The sequence below is a fragment of the Mercenaria mercenaria genome, chromosome 2, assembly GCF_021730395.1.
Source record: "Mercenaria mercenaria strain notata chromosome 2, MADL_Memer_1, whole genome shotgun sequence".
NCBI lineage: Eukaryota > Metazoa > Mollusca > Bivalvia > Venerida > Veneridae > Mercenaria > Mercenaria mercenaria.
The window spans coordinates 16431915-16452010 of NC_069362.1; the positions used below are offsets into that span (position 1 = coordinate 16431915).

The 20096-nt window shown below is 34.9% G+C and overlaps 1 protein-coding gene across 1 annotated transcript; it reads right to left on the minus strand.

Moving 5' to 3' along the window:
- Positions 1 to 1261: 1261 nt before the first annotated feature.
- Positions 1262 to 18486, minus strand: LOC128550908 (protein RoBo-1-like). Its single transcript, XM_053530943.1, has 8 exons — positions 18360 to 18486; positions 10553 to 10578; positions 10231 to 10311; positions 9195 to 9324; positions 5428 to 5459; positions 4999 to 5103; positions 4492 to 4609; positions 1262 to 3574 (listed from the first exon to the last, which is right to left on the minus strand). Exons 1-8 carry the CDS (start codon positions 18391 to 18393, stop codon positions 3444 to 3446), a joined length of 657 nt encoding a protein of 218 aa, XP_053386918.1. The 5' UTR covers positions 18394 to 18486; the 3' UTR covers positions 1262 to 3443.
- Positions 18487 to 20096: the final 1610 nt, after the last annotated feature.

Sequence of the window (20096 nt, forward strand, 5' to 3'; positions counted from 1 at the left end):
ACATCACGTACCGTTGTCGTATGCGGAGCTGTGCTAAAACTATAAAAGGCCTGTTTTCGGCTCCCTAATTGTCAATCGTTCCTCCACCCCGTTACCATGGAACTGCTAAAACTTTTTATCTGAATAAAAGATGTGTGACTGAACACTGATTTTGCCTCTTTGCTAGAGAAATAGGTACATTGTCATTACTCTTTGTCCGAACCCAACTCAACAACTGATCCCGGTCCTAGGCAGGAGTGCCGGCGGAACAATAACTATCATAAATAGATCAATCTTACACCCAGTTCCAAAAGAAAGTGTGCACTTAGTTTTTTGTTATTTTTTCTCGGTTATTTTCATGAAAACTTATAATGTTTGGTACCAAAATTTAAATCAGTTTGTAAACAAATTGGTGTGCATTTCAGATTTTGAGTTATACCTTAGAGTTAGTGTATGAAAAAATGAAACAAAAACGTCAGGGAATTTTTTTAAATATTTAAACTTAAAAAGTGCACACTTTCTTTTGGAACTGAGTATACTTGTATGGAACACTTCCCTGCGAATTGATCCCTGCTTTGTACTGCAAATATCGTAGGCGGGTACCAAAATTGGACTTTTATCATAGGAAGTAATGATCCAGTATGATATAGTCGTAAGCGTATTAATTTTTGCACCCGATTTATGACACGCACGGTACAAAGCGGGGGTTCAAGCGCAAGCAAGTGTTCCCAGTGTCCGTTTCACAGATGCTCCTCTTCATTTTTTAAGAGCATTGATGGATAAAGTACATTTTTAAAACATGCTGAAATTGTAACAAACCCCGTTTTATGATCGTCACCTACGCTCAGTACGTGTTATAACGCTATGAAATACTGGCTATCAGGAACGGCAGAAGGTGGGGAGGGTTGTCGTTGTTTGGTCGTGTCGCATGATCGTTCTTAACCTTACAAATTGCTATTTTTTCTACAGTTTCACTTTATTTCTAATACGCTTATAAATATTTTATCTAATGCCTTCAAATGTTTAATAACGTTTTAATTTCCTAATTTCCATATTTGGAAACTTAACTACTTAATCTGTAAAAGATGGTGATTATGTTGGGTCAACCAACCAACACCTTAGGATTCAAGGCAAAAGGTTGTATTAAAAGAACGCTTACCATTGAATAACAGCCAGTGTAAGGCTTGAGCTGAAACCTAGTGGTCTACAGTAATGACAACAATGGGAAGTATTTGCTATTGACAAAGAAATTTAAACTACCCCAGCATGACATAAATCAAACTATAAAGCGATATACATGTATTATAATAAGTTATAATTCTAGTAATCTTTAGAAACATGTCATTTTTATTGTCCTTACATTATATGTAGAGACACGTTAAAGATGAATACTATCGGGTATGTAAGTTATTTCAACAACAAAACCAAGAAGTTATGATACAGAGTTAAAGGTAGGATACATCAACACATAATAGAGAAGTCTAAAGAATATCATCATGGTTACAGAACCAGTCGACGAAGACATTTTGATGTAAAATGAACATATTATTGTTAAAATATTATAACAAGCTTAATTTCTCAAACAACAACTCTAAAACACATTATGAAGTCAGATCCTTATTTAGATATGTAAAAATGAAATATAAATGAGTTCCGAATATAACAGCAATATATTTAGGATGGAACCTAGAGAAAATACTTCACAAACACAAGTTTGAAATTAACAAATAATCAAGGCCTTCGAGTGGTTTATCATTTAATTTACCACGATTCAGAGTTCAGATGCGTAGAAATTGTGCCACGAGGGCGTTAGCCTGAGTGGTTAAATACTGAAGCATTTGAACGATGAACCGTGTTAAATTAGACGATAAATCACAATGTCTTTATTGTTTTCATTCTGACATGCTCATTGACATGTTTTAATAAATATAATGCTGGACTTCATTTACACAGAGAAGAAATGTATCGGATGTCATGCGGCAATTTGACGTCATAATGCTCTTTTACCGGTCCGCGCATCAACCGTTGTTTATCGCAGAATACACAGAGCTTGATTTCCTTCTTTGTTCAACTGGAAATCAAATCGAGCCGTGTTAGAATATATTTTCTTTAGTTGTTTTCTATCATTCTATAATGAACATATTACTGTTAAATGATTATAACAAGCAAATAATTTCACAAACAACAATTCTAAACACATTATGTAGGCAAATCCTTACATAGATATGTAAAAATAAAATATAAATGATTCCGAATATAACAATAATATTTAGGATGCAAGCTGGAGAAAATACTTCTCAAACAAACACAAGTTTAAAATATATTTTCTTTAGTCTGAACATACTATTGTTAAATAATATTACAAGCAGGAATTTCACAAACAACAATTCTAATACATATTATGAAGCACATTCTCTCATACCAGAGGCCTATCATAGTTCCCTAGCTTAACTCGAAATTTTGACGAACCTCTCATGAATGAGAATATATAAAGCCAAACCTTTAGACATGTAAGATGAAATTTATATGTTTTTCGTATATATAACAGCAATATATTTAAGATGAAAAGGGAGAGAAAATACTTCACAAACAGACCATTTAAAATATATTGAAAAATGCTGTTAAACACTGGTTACATCGCCATATATATAAATGTATTTAGTTTTAATTGTTTATATATCTATTAAGTTATTGTCTTCTTAACATTATACATTGCATAAAGTTATTTATCAAAACGAGCAACCTCAAGGCAACCTCATTATGTTAAAATTAAAGATCTATGACGGCATAAAACTAGGTACGAACATTTTGGCGTAAAGCAGTGACTCAAAATTTTCTATAAAAATATTCATATAATTATATAAACACTAATTTTGAAACGATAAGAATGCTGTCATTCTAGCTGAAGGTGACACTGATAGTGGTTATGCTGGTATTATGTCCTAGATGTTACGGGAAAACAGTGAAAAGATGCCGCATATTTGCTGATCTACATACAAAAGAGGGTTTGCGATGAACTGTGGTAAAGTGAATCTATGTATATAAGATCATATCATTTTTTTCTAAAGTACAAAACGTTTTCGCTTGCTTCGTATTGTTGTGACTGGTCAAATTTCTTTAATTATTCTTTTCGTATTTCAAGCGTTTCCGCTTCTTCACTGATTCATGTACTGTCTCATAAATAACTTTTCATTCATTTGATACACATACGTGAATTTAAATTAAACATACCTCCATACGATAGCGCATTAAAAAGTTTCTTATTAATTTTATCTATAGGAGACATCGTAAAACACGGACATCGAAAGTGGCTTTTGCATTTGATAATCAAAGGGTTGAATTTTGCCACATTTTATCCAATGTCCAATATCTCTAAGAATTTGTTTCCTCGATAACAGACTGATTATGATATAAATGCAAAATAAAAATGAATATTTTACAGAACTGTCAGTGCTGGGGACAGTCTATGAAATAATAGAAACAAGAAATGTGAACAGAGTATAAATAATATAACGCAAATGTCCAAGTCTTCCGGCTCCCGAAGTGTCTTTCTTTGTAGTAGTAGCAGGTGCAGCTGTAGTTTTAAACATATCCTCTGTAAATGAGAAGAGCTGTTTTACAATTTTAGGAGGGCATACGGGGAGGGTTAACAATGCAACGACACAGTTATAGGTCATATGGCAACACTAAACCATGGCCGAGTAGTTAGAGTCGCTTGCCCCTCACTCTGTGAATTTGAGTCATGAGAAAGCAATCAAGCTAGAGAAGGCCGGTTAGTGGTTTTACCAAGCTGGCAGAAATCGCTTAAAAGCGTAAATATTTTGTAACTGTAGATACATGGGTTTCTTAGTTTACAGAAATTGGCTTTCTTGTCCGTCAGTAATTAGTTACTTATATCATCATTTCACCAGATCTTAATTCTCAACTTACAAGATTGTTTCTTTGTTTGTTTTGGGTTTAACGCCGTTTTTCAACAGTATTTCAGTCATGTAACGGCGGGCAGTTAACCTAACCAGTGTTCCTGGATTCTGTACCAGTACAAACCTGTTCTCCGCAAGTAACTGCCAACTTCCCCACATGAATTATCAGAGGTGGAGGACGAATGATTTCAGACACAATGTCTTTCATCAAATCGTCACGGAGAACATATGCCCCGCCCGAGGATCGAACTCGCGACCCCGCGATCCGTAGACCAACGCTCTCCCTACTGAGCTAAGCGGGCGGGTGCCAACTTACAAGATGCTTTTCGGTCTTTTTGCGTTTCCTTTACTGTCGCTATGTGTCGTCTTGGTATTAAATTCTCAAAGTATGAACTTACAGTATGTTTTAATATCAACTGGACTCTCGTTGAAGGAGTGGTTCTATCAAGTTGCCCGCCCATGACTAGAATAATGTCCAGACGCATCCAGTGACTTCCAATCAAATAAACTCTGAACGGTAAAACAGACTGCACTGTGCACGCAAATGTATGGAAAGAGTTCTTCTTGAACTTATGTTAATATAGTTTTGTACCTGTTGGCGTGTTGCAGAGATTTCCGGTACAGCATTCAATTATGACGGATTCAGTTTGAACGGCCTGACAGGACAACTGGGAGCAAGTAGTGGTGCGCCTTTCATTTACCTTTGTCGTCTGTAATAAATACAATTTCAGTACAAATTAAGTAGATTGTCTTTTATATATATAACACATTACAATGGAAAAGCAAGAGCAAGTGTGTAAATATTTGTTCTATTTTCCAGTTGTTGGTGCATATCCCATTTAGACCGGACCGTTGGGGATAGCTGGGCACACTTAAATTGTTTTAACAAAGGAATTAAAATCAGTATAAAACATTATAAGAACTTGGATTTGTTCTCGTTTTGAACTATTGTACTTCACAGGTATAGTTTGCAAGTCTGTTTAACTGCTTTATGTCAGTAAGTTTATATCAAGTGTCACTCGTACAAAATACAAGTTAGAAATAGGAGACGATGTCCTGTTAGCGAGACTATTTTACAAGAAGAAAGAAATCGGCTTACCATACACTTCCTATTTGGAAACACAGGGCACAGTCTCGCCTTCCCTTCATTTATGGATTTATTCAAACACCCTACAGTATTACATGTTATACTGTAACACTCGTCCTGAAACACAATTGTTCCATGATGGTTAGGCAAAGGGATGCAAGCTTTTCTTCGTTACACTGGCTGAGTAAACTCTTTTAAAGGTTTCAGTGATTTTTCAACCTGTTATCTGCTTGGCAAATATATGTACAGACATGTACTGTCTTGATGACTCTATTCAAACTTTAAACATTTTAAACCCAAATCATTCTCACACCGCTGTTCCTTTAAATTAAAAGACAACGGGTTCATAAATATTTCTGAAACTGTACAGATATTTGGTCAAATACCTGATAAAAATCTGTCCTTCAGTTCTATTCCATACTGTTTAACAACATAACTTACCACAGCCGGGTCATCAACTGTATTTGATGCCACTGAAAAAATGCAGAAATACACCATATCATTCACATTTACAGGCATACGCGCTAGCGATTCTTGGATGACTTGCAAGAAGTCCAAATGTTGCTTATACACGTATAAACACACACAAAAATAGTATTTAATTCTTATATTCATATTTTATTATGAAACTATAATGAAAATTGCCCAATGACACTTGCCTGATATTTGTTTTTCTTATCACGTCAATGACATGACAACAAACATTGGCCCGCCCATACTGACGGACTAGTTTTTACATCAATTTCATTCCAGATTCAATTTTATTATAGAGTCCTGTTTTAATATTGCATGACTTTTTTTCTAAACAGATTCCGTAATCTCATCTAGAAATTTCCTTAGCTCTGGTGTCTCCAGTTTTATTGCACAGACAATAGTAATAAATGACGTCATTACGTAACCTTCATCATGGTAGAATGTTTACATGGATCGATTCTTGGAAATGTTTCTATTACACTTGAGACTATACTTAGTGTGCATTCTTGACTAATGTCTAATTTAAAGTATCCATTTTTTAGTAAGTAGAAGCAAAACTGTTACTGTTTATTATATTTATTGGAACAGTGTAAATTTTGTAATAAAAGTCTGCGTCTGGGTCTGGAACTGGAAGTGAAATTGTCGGCGCTTGGGATATAGCTGCCTAAGCCAAATGTTTAAAAATGTGGAAATAAAGTATGTTTCTGATTAATTCAAGAGGATGATTTTATTTCTATTTTTACGCAGGTATTATTTCTATTGTTAGTGTTTTATAAGAATATCAGAAAGTCAACTAGTGACAAATTATACCCCCACAATACGGCCTTGTCACAGAAGTAAGCCAATGTCAAAGTATTTGACGTTGTAACACCAGTGCATCAAAAATATTTAACTGTTCCGGGTCCTTGTGATCTTGACTTTTGACCTTCTGACCTCAAAGTCGAACTTGACCTGTATTCTATGATGTAACATATGTGTATCAAAATTTATTATCCCAAGCCCAAGCATTCTCAAGTAATCATCCGGAAACTGTTTAACTGTTCCGGGTCATTGTGGCCTTGACCTTTCACCTACTGACCTCAAAGTCAAGCTTAACCTGTACTTTATAATATTAAACCTGTGTACAAAACTTTATGACCCTATACCCAAGCGTTCTCAAGTTATCATCCGGAAATCGTTTGATTGTTCCGGGTCCTTGTGACCTTGACCTTTAACCTACTGACCTCGAAGTCGAAATTGAATAAACATTGTCGATTGGCTGCCGTATCGTTTCGTTTAGATTTTTCAGGGACGGATGAATTTTCAAATCCGTGAAATATGAATTTATTTTTGCTTCAGAAATCATTTTTACAAAATAAGAAAAGGACATATGTTGTTCTAGGCAGGATATATGAGTTTAATGATAAAAAAGAATAACAGTCTATTGCCTTTTGATATCGATATTATCAGGCTCTGCAGATATAGGCGGACAGGGTTCGGTGAACCTCTTCTGTTCAAGCCAATGTCAACCTCGGCCTGATGAATTTGATTCCAAAAGAGAGTAGCCTGTTATTCTCTATTTTATGGTTGTTTGCTACAAAAGCAAGGTAAGTTTGAGTACTAGAAAATCGTTTCCTATCGAGGTTGTCGATCTTTTCAACATCTAAATAGAACAGCAAAAAGACCCGCCCACGTTTAAGTGTAATTCGCCGTCCGACTAAAATATATTTCCTGATTTTTATATAAAAATCCAGTGAAAATATCAATTTTGACCTATGTCGTCAGAAAAAACGTTTTAACTATATAGGCGTAAAAATTTGTTTTTCCCGGTATCCCGACCTACCCTAAATTTTTTGCCCGACCCTTAATGGTTTTATGGCCGTGGAGAATATTCTTTTTCAACTTATTAGCAAAAGGTTGCAAAACTGCACATTTTTTACTTTAAACATGGTCAGTGTTGTTAGAAATCAACTTATCTGATACTGATGCTCTAAAAGCATAACCGCCTTATTTGTATTCATTTTTTGACACAAAAATAATTTCCGAAAAGACTCACTTCAAATAATGATAATAACAAAAAGAATCCGACCTACCTATCCTAATTGTTTTGAGCATGTTACCGGAAACAAAGATTTTTTAGGCGTTACTGATCTTTTTGAAATTTTGGCATCAAATCTTGACAGAATTTTTCGAATGACGCCATTTTGTCCATTTTAATGACGTCAGATTGCGCGGGCAATCCCGCGGAAAAGTTAAAGTTTTCTCGATTCTGAGTAAATTGTTTTAAAATCTGTATTCAAAACATTTATAACGGTTTTTACTTTTGTTTTAAACTTTAAATATTAGATCTATAAATGATCTGCCTTATTGTATAAATGTAACTCATAGTTAACAGGGTCAAATAGAAATCTAGTACTAGGGGCTTATCAGTAAAGCTACGTTTCTGCCTACAATTACTGATGAGGCAAGCAGTAAAGCAATGAATGTTTGAACCACGTATATTGCATATTTGGTTTTAGATTTGATCATGCATAAAACCCAGTACAAAAATCAATCCGTCCCTTTCGAATAAAGCACGTATAAAGTGCGATTACTGTGATCTTGTTTTATATATATATATAGAAAAAATAAACAACATTACATGAGTAACATTATATTTTTTTGCTTTATAATATACTTGATCCGGTACAAGCTTTTGCATTTATATAGGGTCTATGTATTGTTTAAAAAGACCCAATAAATGGAAAATGACCTAGCAATTACGGAATGAATCTCATTGGAGACCCAGTTAGTTGTTAAAGATCTATATACTTGATAATGAAAGGACTCGGCACAAGATGGAAGTCTATAAATTAAGTAAATACAACGACTCCACATGCCTTTCAACGTTACGTTACAATTGTATATACACTGATGAGCCGATAGGCGAAACTAGTTCTTTAGAGTTCTTTTTGTTGGAATTAAAGTCAATAGTCATGAGGACTTTCTCACTTTAATTGTGGATCCAAGGCGGACATCTGGGTAAAAACTGTTTCACATAACGGCCCGAGTGGAAAGGCAAGTGGTTTGAAGTCAGCTACCGTAACCACTTGCAGTTGCCTTAACAGCCCCTATTAACTATCCATTCTATGGAGATTGATGGTTGCAAGCTCAAGCTTTCTTCAGCTGTTTATCGAAAACTAGTTTTATCACAAAATTATTTTCACCTTGACAATTGACCTACTTTCTTTTCTATAATAGCAGATTTCTTCTTACCCACAGGTAATCACCGTCTGAATTTGACATCCTAGACCAAAACGTTCTTTAATTAATAAGCAAAATCCATGTTCAGTCTCGAGATCACTGTGATCCTTGGCTTTCTTCTGAACACAAGTAATTTTCCTATAAAGCTTGACTGTCATAGGTCTAAGCGTTTTTCAGTTACTGATCTGAAACCATTTTCAGGCTCAGGTCACTGTGACATTGGCTTTTTGTCTAGTGATCACCAAACCAATAGGGCTATTTACTGTTCAAACACAGTCGGCTCATGAGTTCTACAACTACTGATCCGGAATCAATTCCTGTAGACAGTCCTACCGACTGACATAAGCTAATCACTATCTTTGCCTAATACCTCGTTATTTTTAATGTAACGTAACATTATCATCAGCAAACTCAGTAGAGAATCTAACGTGTTTAGGGAGCTCTCTCTTTCCTGTAGTAATACTTTGACTGGTTAATTTTTGAGATTCATAACTGAGAAAGAAGAAACGTACTCGAATCGCTGTTACATCTGTCAGAAAAACAACAGTCAGCGGTGGATTCATTGCCATTTGTACTGGACCAGATCGGCACACATGGCACTGATGAACAATTATGGACAACAACGCCGCTAGATCTATATATCTGAAATTTATAACAATGATATAAGAAGATAGTGAATGACTTGCTAACTGGCGGTGAGCGGACGGACGGCTATACAAACATCTCCAAATCTTTTACTGATTTTTTCAAACTTGCGTGTAAACGAAGTACTACTTCAACATTGGTAGAACGTTAGCATGGATTTCACAGGAATAACGCAAATACCTCACTATCTTAAAGTGTTCCTTACATTGACTACAAAGATGTAGATAAAATCTAGCTATTGTCCTCCCGAACAATATATTTCCAGATAATGTACTGAAAAGAGGCCCGGATATTAGACTGTCAGAGACAGACCTGAACAGGATAACCAAGGTAGAACTGCAACTGAATACAAGTTGATGCTACTTATCCAGTTTATGTTGTTTGTCACTATTTTAAATACGATACTCAAATGAAGTGTAATATTAATTAAAGGGATAATTTTACATCTACTGCTACAGAAACAATTAACATGTACATCATGGTCTGCACGAGAAAATGTATTACAATCGTCGCCCAGTTTCTTTAAACGACTATTTTAGTATTATTCATTAAAAAGTCCATATTAGAAAGGACTTTCGCGTGTTCTGCCAGTGCTGGAAATACTTGTCTTACACTCGGGGTGTTAGATGACTCTTGTATTGTAAGTTATAAATGAATTCAAAAATCATACGATACTATAATAAAAAAGTGCTAAAAAATCTTTTGTTTTATTACTTCTGCTATTTAAAGAACTCGGTATGCAAGGTTGTATGAGTGGGTGGAAATATCCGGCTCTTGGGTAAATGTTTTTGCGGTAACTCGGCATGCCTTCGCCGCCGTAACGAAGCCGGATATTTCTACTGAAACCTACAATAACTGAAATGTTCTTATATGTCACCATTTTGTGTGGTAAGGTTAACGTACCACACATCCATTCGTAGCATTCGCAGTGCATGTTGTTTCCGATATGCAGCGACCCGAGCGGCAAGCTTTCTCGACGCATTCCTGAATCAAGGCATACAACTTATAGTTGACAGATTATTGATAGTGAAAACATTAGTAATTATAATTATGTAGTTGTTTCTTAAATTCTGAATTAAATTGAAGAATTTATTAACTTCATTCAATATCGTAATAATTCAACAGAGCTGATACATGTTTGCGTTATCTTTACCCAAAATGAAAACGAGAATATGTTAAATTAAATCAAATTAACATATTTTTTAAGAATAAAGACATTACTTACATAAGCGAAAGCGACACTGATAAAACCTGAAAATCAACAGATAAAATGCGTTAAAATGGTAGTTATTTTTTTTTAAACTTTCTGCATTGGATAGAACTTCCCGGTCTTAACATTGGTTGCAATGATTATTTGAAGTTCCACGTATATCACTTTTATAATAGTAACTTCACTGTCCCTACAATACACAATATTAAGAAATGAATCAAGTGTGAGGAATGTTGTTTCTTGCGGGATGAACAGGGGGCTTTAATGGGTAGAGAGGGATACAGGAAGCGGAGGTACATCAACACTATTACACAATCTCACCACAATGAACTTGACCTTTGGGGTACCTAACCCTATACCAAAAGATGTCTGTCCCTTACTATGATCCTTACGTGAGGTTTGATGATGATATGGGGCAATAGTCAAGAATATATAGAGAAATTTAGAAGCTTGTCATAAAATTATAACCAGCACTATTACAATATTTGACCTCAGTGAACTTAACATTGAGGATACCTGACTCGAAACTATTACATGTCTACTCCTCATCAAGATCATACCTTGTGTGATAAGAAGAAATACGAAGAGTTTTCAAATAAAACTCGAAGGCGACGCCGATGCCGACCCCAGTGCGAGTACAACAGCCCTCCTTATTCTTCGAATAAACAAGCTGAAAGTTAGCAAAAATTATGGAACCACGGTCGGACGTTTTAGGATTGAAGTGCGAAAGACATGTGTCCAGCGTGTGTTTAATCATGAGATTGTTTATTATGCAGGAGATACATGCAAAGCTTCATTTAGTTGTTATAAGTTATTAATTACATACTAACCTGCAGTCGAGAATAGAACTAAAGCTAAACCCATGCCATACAAAAAAACAACAACAACTATATAACAAAAGTACAGAGAAGTAGAGGGGGCATTCGAGAATAAATTTATTTCTTCCACACGACGTAGCATTCCGACTTCATTTTTCCTTTTTTCATTCCCAGTTTCCACTTTGTTATACCTTGTTACATCGAAATAGCGTTTCGAGAATATTTTTTTTCTCCTTACCGCGAAATAATTTCTAAAATTCATTTTCTATCAATAACCTCGATCAAAGTTTAATATAGCTCTTTCCCACGACATATGATATCTTATTCACTTGGCATAGCGTTTCCAGTTTAATTTTATTTAATAAAATTAATCGTTCCCAGGACACATGCGGAGCCTCGGGGCGTTTATAAACAATAATTCCTCAGTTGTCGAGCGGTAGCACCCTCCGTTTCGGACTTGCTCTTACTATTTCTGCGGGAGTTCACTTTCCAGTAAGGTATATTTTTAAGTAAACTATATATAATTTCTTGGTTTTCAGCTGCTACTTAGATCAATTATGTACTTAATTAAGATTCAATTTCTTCACAAAATATGTCAATTTTGAAATTCATCACAAAATTATGTTTGAATATATACTTCGTCTTTATAATATTTACAAAATGTATTACGTAAAGTCTTTTTTTCTATTTTTTCCTTTCTTGTGAAAATTAAAAGCTAAAGAGCTTAGTTTTAAAACCTTTATGACAATCATTCAGTTCAGACATAAACTTCAGTATTCAATAATTTAAGTGCACTGCCGAATTTATATGGAAATAGGTATAAAATAATGAATGAGGAAGAGAAACGTTTGAAATATCTGTAATTCAAAAATATATATGAAAATAAAGACTTTTCACACTGCTGAAAGATTCAAACCGTCACATGAATTCACTACGAATTAATCTCATTACTTTCAATTCACCCCCTGCGCAAGGAAGCCAAGTGTTGATCTAACTTGTTATTATAAATACTTTGGTTTAAGCTGGAGAGCTACTGACTCATTTACATAAAAATAAAAAATAAAAAAAGTCATTAAACTACGCGGTATTTAAGCTATTGATAAAATAATTGTTAGATGCAAAAGAATATTTTATTTCATCCATTTAATGAAAAAATAATAAACTATTTTCAGTATGTATTGTTTACAGATATAAAGTTAAGATCACTGCCACTGGTATGACCGTTTTCATTATTATGATACTGACACATTTCGTTGTCAACAAACCAAAATTATCACTATAAAAACAAGAAATACGAATATCGTACACATTACTTGCACGCGCAACAATTAAGTATGAATCATCAATCACTTGAATTTTACGGCAATTCTACACAAAAGCGCAGTATATAGCCGAAGAGAAATTAAATTGCCAAAAACGTAGGTAAAATGATGATATGTACCGCTTCAACATCAATTGTAAACCTGTGTAATGTAAGTAAAACTATTTCATGCCTAGAGTTTATGACAAATACCTGTGCGATTTTGAAAAGATAAATCAGTGTCAACAAGGTTTTCAAGGTTAAATTCCTAAACATAATTATACTGCGCAGTGGAGCGAAATTAAAACTTAAAAATTAAAACGGTTTAGGAGTACATCATCAAAATACTGAAATATTTGGTAAGCAAACCAAACTACCAGTCCACTACATGTTCTACAGTACTTCCCCTACGAATGGATACTTAAAATATTCTCAAAAAGTGTCTCGCTTTAAAAATGAATGCAGTTTGTAAACAAATAAGAATACAATTGCTGAAAATTACGTTCAACCTAGTTCAACTTAGTTATATGAAAATTCAGCACAGGGACAGTGTTGCAAATGCATCAGAACGAAGATATGCAACTGTTCTTTAAAAATGGTGAGTATTTAAAGGCATCGGACTGTCTGAAAGTGTAGGCCCCTTAATGCATTCCTTTTCCGGAATTCAATATCAATAAATTGACAATTGTTTAGTAGGGTGTTGCTTTAATTTTTTCTCTCTAAAGTATGGGGCTAACCATTAAGGTGCTATCGTTTATGTTTGTGTAGAAGTTTCCACCTGCACACATGGACCCTATTGTGAAAACAGTTCAAAACACATTTATTACATATTTCAGTTGTTTTCATTTTGTATGGGTATCTTTAGAATATATCATATCACCAAATAAATGTGATTACATAATGAATTATGAAATAAAACAACAGTCTAACGAAAGTGCCTCCAAACAGAATAAATGCATGCTTACAGTCTGACGCAAAACGTGTCATATAGCAAGTCCTTGATACATGTATTTTCACCCTCAGGCTGGTATCAAATTTGAAAACAAATACGCGCTAAAAGAAATCACAAGAAAATGTGTCACTTTTCACAATTATTTTGATAAAATTGGCCGACTTACTGTATAACTTGGGTAAGGTCAAAATAATTTGTCAGTGTCTTGATACTTGAACGCTTTCAATAAAAATAGCAGTACGTAGCCTGGTACCCGACTGTATTTCGAGAATCATTCCCTCCATTCTCTATGGAACGTAGCGAGTAAACACGGGCACCAGTCTAAGCAGTACCTAGAGAAAATTGTGTGATGGATAAGGATTAGTCCTTATCATGCTGGACACGACTGATTCTGTCTTTGCGATCAGTGTAGATCATGACCATCCTGCACATCCGTGCAGTCTGATCAAGATCTGCCATGTTAGCCATTCAGTCAGTATTGTTTTGGTAAGCATCCCTTTAAACAGTTAATGGTACTGTCCAAATTGAAAGAAGTACAAGTTCATAATAGAAATTTACCTAGACATGTGTGTTTACTGTTATCTTCAGTTTTTGGAATGTTGCACTTTCTTCCTTTTTTTCGATTGTTCTGATAATTATTTATTAGCCAGCACATATTTTTCGTGCTGTTGTTCATAACTTGATTACTGACCTTTCTTAATATTCTATAGCAAGAAAATATTTTCTTGCACACCGGACGGGCGTTTCCGGTGATTTTACCCTAGCCGGCAAAACCCGTCCGGCACCAGCCCCCACCCCATGCCAAATGATCCTCGTGCTGTTTATGACAATTAACGATTCATGCATTGGTTATAGAGCTCTACCAGTATATTGTTTATGTAAAATACGAAAACATCAGGTAGAAAGAAGCTACCCTGATAGTTTCTCTCCGTTCCTTTTTGTATATTCCTCGATTCAAAATATGTTATTTAGAGGTTAATACACGACAGAGCCGGGCCGGGAGATGATAATCGGCCCGGAAAATGAATAATGGCCCGAGGGCTCGGGCCATTATGAATTCCGGGCCGATTATCACTTCGTTGAAATTGGTGCGAATAATGCTGTTTTACAACGCATACTCAACTCTGTTGAAACTCGGAACTCTGGCTCCAAAGTAAATATGTGCATGTCCTGCTTTATTCAACAAATAATCAAGGCCTTCGCGTTGTTTATCGTCTAATTTACCACGGTTCAGAGTTCAGATGCGTAGGAATTGAACCACGAGGGCGTTAGCCCGAGTGGTTTAATACTGAAGCATCTGAACTCTGAACCGTGGTAAATTAGACGATAAATCACAAGAAGGCCTTGATTATTTTCATTCTGACATGCACGTTGATATATTTCAATAAATATTATACTGGAATTCATTTACGCTAGGAGTAATGTATCGGAGTCAGGTGGCTACATGACGTCATAATTGACGTCATAATGCTCTCTTACCGGTTCGCGCGTCGACCGTTGTTTATCGCAGGATATACAGCGTTTGATTTTCTTCTTTGTTTAACTGGAAATCAATTCGAGCCATGTTAGAATACTAATTTTAAGCCGAGCATTGTAATTCTGCGATAAACAACGGTAGACAAGTGCCAGACCATTATGACGTCCAAGATGATGTTTTATGTAGCCATCGGTTTCACGCGCACATGTTCATCGGGCGGATTATGATTATTAGTTTTCGGCCCGGGCCGATAAGTGATAATCAGTGCGTGAAAGCAATAACCTATTGAAAACACAGTCATTTTTGTTACTATATATAGAAACATATGTATTAATTTATGGTAAGAACAGACAGTTAGGCTACAAACGATAAAACTAAAGTGGAACTTTGTTATTGTGCGTCAATGAAACGTCATGACGTCACTTCAGCTTACGGACATTAATTTCCCGCGTTTTGTGTACATACTCTACTATTAAGAAAGAGTGACCTTATGTGACCTTTTAAATTTTCAAATTTCGCTTCAGCGAGCGTTATATTTTTAAAAATAAATGTCCAGATTGACATACTCTTAATAGCAAATGGTACTTGAAATGGTATTCATGTAGGTTAATTTTCAAGGAAACATCATGCAACTGTTTCAAACTGCATGCAAAATAGACTAGCTCCTAGAATATGATATATCTTTTTACATTTTTATGTCTGAATGTAGTGAACTGAGTCAGTATATATCCTATGTCCAATATCATACACCATAATAATTTTTACATCATTCCTCCGTGAAAACCTCTAAAATAGACTGGCTTTTGTCTTTTTGGAATTGAATTCGACAAAAAGGAGAAAAATGTAGAAATAGATTTATTATCAGTCTAGTGGCTAGTCTACATGCAGAAGAAATAGATATTCTTGCAAAACAACTACTTTTTTCTCTATGGATCCGCCCATGTATTAACGGGAGAAAAGTCGTGTGCAAACAAGACAACATTTTCACGTGCTATTAATAGACATGTTTTTTAAATTTTTGAAATGTTTTGCCAGGGATGTATATGTATTTCTGCACAGATTGACATCTGGTACCTGCGTCTTGTTTCTTCCATAATAACATATTCTTGTAGCATAAAAGATGCAATCTAATCCATAGTATGTTTTGCTGCATCAAATACTAAGCCCAAACGCACTGTCCCAAAAAATGTACGTACTCGCTCCACCCCTTGCTTACTCCTCTGTCGATTCAGTGTTTGTCCATAACCGTGAATGTATATGAATCGCGTGTAACTTGTGCGATTGTTTGTTTTTAGGAATCATACTAACGATTTTGGTAAGTATCATTCGGTTTGTTTTTATCTAATTTCTCGAAGAATTTATATAAAAACATTATGTTCGTACTCATCTGTACCCGAAATGTGTTCGTACTCATAACAACTCGAATTTAATGCTATTATTCTTGAACTTGTGTTCCTTTTCACCAAATTAAAAAAAAGCATGAAAACTTATTCGTAATGTCATGTTTGTAATTACGAGAGATAAAATATCGTTTACAACTTCCGGTACATACGTTTGGTAGTGTTGTTGAGTTCTGAGCTCTGGTTATGGATATTTAAGGTATGACCAATGCAGTAATAGTGTACCTCCGTTTTGAAGAGTATTCAATTCCTACAATAAACCTATTTTTCAGGGGGCATAGGTTCAAGCCCCACTGGGACCAATATTTTTTTCCCTTACAGTTCTTTTACTAGTAGACTTATTATTGATGTATTGTACAAAAATGAAACTTTTTCATTTGACAAGTGATTTCTTGCTGTTCAAAGTGAACTTACCTCTGAAACAGAAGGGGTCAGAGTCAGACATCTTTAAAAATACTGAGTTACATGCGGTAAAAGTTCTCTACTTTGCCTTGCTCTTTAGATTACATATTGTGGAAGGAAGGTAAATAGGTTTTACTTCTGTCCCAAGGTTATTTTTGAATGAAGTGAGCAAAATTTAAAACAGCCCCACAGGACTCGACCTTAATTTTTCAATATTGGAGTTAGAATTCTGTCTCATTAAACCATTTTACTTGAGGCACCCTAGAAAATATTCACAGTTTTTTTTTGTGTTTTATAATTGTTTACCAATAGTTTGACATTTTCTTTTATCAAAATCAATGGTATAATGGATTTTCTGCAAGCATTTTGGTCATGTTGGTTGAAATATTTCGTGCATACCAGACGGGGATTTCCGGTATTTTTATCGGTGCTGGAAAAATCCATCTTACACCATCCCGAGGTATAAGATGACTCTCGTGCTGTAAATGACGTATTACGAACTACATATATGTAGCAATTTACATTTTAATTAATAAAAAAAGAATAAATATCCGATACCTTGACAGTTCCTCTTGTTTCCTTATAGTATATTTCTCGATTCAAAAAACATTATTTTATCAAAAATTCATAACGTTATGCTGCAACTGATAAAACAAAACCGGAACTAAACATTGTTATTTTTCTTTGAAACGTCATGACTTTTTTCTGTTTACGGACGTTGGTTTCCTGCGCTTTGTTTAAATACGCAGCTAGAAGAAATAGTTCTAAAAAGAAAGCCGTTCGATTGATTTTATTTCTATTTTTATTTCTTTTATATGGTATGCAAGAAAAAGATTCTTTCACTGGTTGTAAGTGCAGATGGAAATATCCGGCTCTCGGGTAACTGTTTACGCGGTTACTCGACTGGAGCCTCGTAACCGCCTAAACAGTTACCCTCGAGGCTGCACCTACAACCGGTGAAAGAATCTTATAGTCCCTACTTGAGCTTAAGGAAATATTATGAATTATACATTTTCTTTAAATAAACTGAACGGTAAAAGTTGTTTAAATTTTGCATACAAGTCTCTCACTGGATACAGTATATTGCTGTAAAATCGTTTCGAACATTTGAAATATTCACCATTAGATGGTTCATACCTTAAAACATGTTTTAGGTAATAAGAAAATGTACCGGAATCGTAAAGTCATCACATGTGAAAACAATACATTTAGTCGTCGTGTAATGTTTTTATGCAAGAATGTGTTTTGTCCTTGGGATATATTTGTGACCTCGACCTTCGGCCTCGGTCACAAACATTCCCGCGGACTTCTGCAGACGTTAATACACAAACCCTTTCAAATTTCTGAATTGACACGCTTTGGAGAAAGTTATAACCATTAAAGTTATCTTTATTTCACGTACATAATTAATACTGCATGTAATCTGAGTAGATATCAATTAAAAAGTTTTAAATATAAACACAAAACACATACAAACTAGCAGGAAAACTAGATTTAGTCCGTCCATTGTTTATCTCATGAGAAGGAATGTGTTACAATCTTTACCATCACCAGCCAACTGAATCAACGTAATTCATATGCGCCGCAGTTCGGCGAATTTAGCATTCTAGGGATTTCTCGCCAAATACCGAATTTTCAAAACGAGGCACAGACTGCCAGGTCGGAACTAAGTGTTAATGATAACGAAGCGATTGGATGTTGTTTGACAAAATAATTTACCACTCTACAAAAAGGTCAATGAAAACGAAATCTTAAAAGTAAATATTTTTGAGCTACAAATATTAGACCAAAGTACCCATAACATACAGTTTATTGCTGAATTTATATGCTCTACCAATTTTCAAAGGCAGTGTAATACACCCCTTTGATGTAAATCCGATTTTGCATTTGTAAAGCTACAAAAATACTTTTTGGCGCCGCCGTTTATTTTCACTTTATATGCAAATTAAGCATGTCTCCCTGGACCAATAATAGGTCGCCTTATCATTTATGTAAAAACTCGCGGGAAAGCCAGTAAAAAATCAAATGTTATGTCTGTGATGATTGGTCGAAACGTGGGATTCTCTGAAATTTCTGGTTCATATTTTCATATACATATAAAATATTCATTGGTTCACATGCAAGCAATTTTTCCTTTTTTTTTAAAAAAAAGTTCTGAGTTAAGACATTTACAACTGATATAGGAGATTAAAGCCGGGTGTTGCTCATTTATTGATAGAATTCAGCCTTTACTGATCCGCGAAATTAATGTTTAAATTAGATCTATAGGTACATGTATTGTCGAATCGATATAGCGAGGCAGAGCAGCATAACCACAAAATTACTAGGCCTAGGTCGAAACACACAAACCTCGTGACCTATGACGTCACTAATGTAGTTACAGGTGTTACTGCGCGACATTTCCCTACGACTTTAAAGCATTATAAATCAATGATATTTTGAATGTAAACTTAAATTTTCTTTTCAAAAAATCACGTAAATAGAAAAGAAAGGAGTAGAAATTACTATGTGTACAGATAAAGTTTCATGATTAGGGAACTAGGATGTCTTTTGTTTGGAAATCCTAAACCTTGGTTTGGTACGCCTGGCACACACCAACAATAGCGGATTACGGTGTATCGATACTGGGTGTGTTCGATTCGGTCAAGCTGGAATACACCAGTGTTACACTCGTGCATGCGCAGTTTACTGTCGAATCGAACAGGCTTGAGTACACAAGTGTTACACTCGTGCATTTACTGTCGAATTGAGGGGAGGGTCTTTTTACCCCAAGACACCACAATACACCTAAAAACAATAATTATCCTAATTAGTATTAAGGTGTCAAAATAATAACATGTTTCAAAATTATTGGTGATATTTTTCTTTTTTTTTAATGGTAGAAAAAGGAGAATATAGAACATAATAATTCAAGGGAAACAATCCAAATAACTTTACTGTAATAAAACCGAAAGGAATTCCAGTTATTTCGCTTTCATTCAGAAGTTAAGTACTATGTTTGTAAAATATGTTGGTAAATTTGAGCCAAAAATTGTTTTTAATTGTAAGGGCGTACGGGATCTGCAGAATGACCATATCCAAGGAAAACAAATCAATATATAATTGACATAGTAATGTTGGCTTCACCTCCCTTTAACATTAATAACAAGTTCGTTTCAGCTGATGTTCTTGGATGTATAACAAATCTATATTAAAGGTAAATTTAACTGT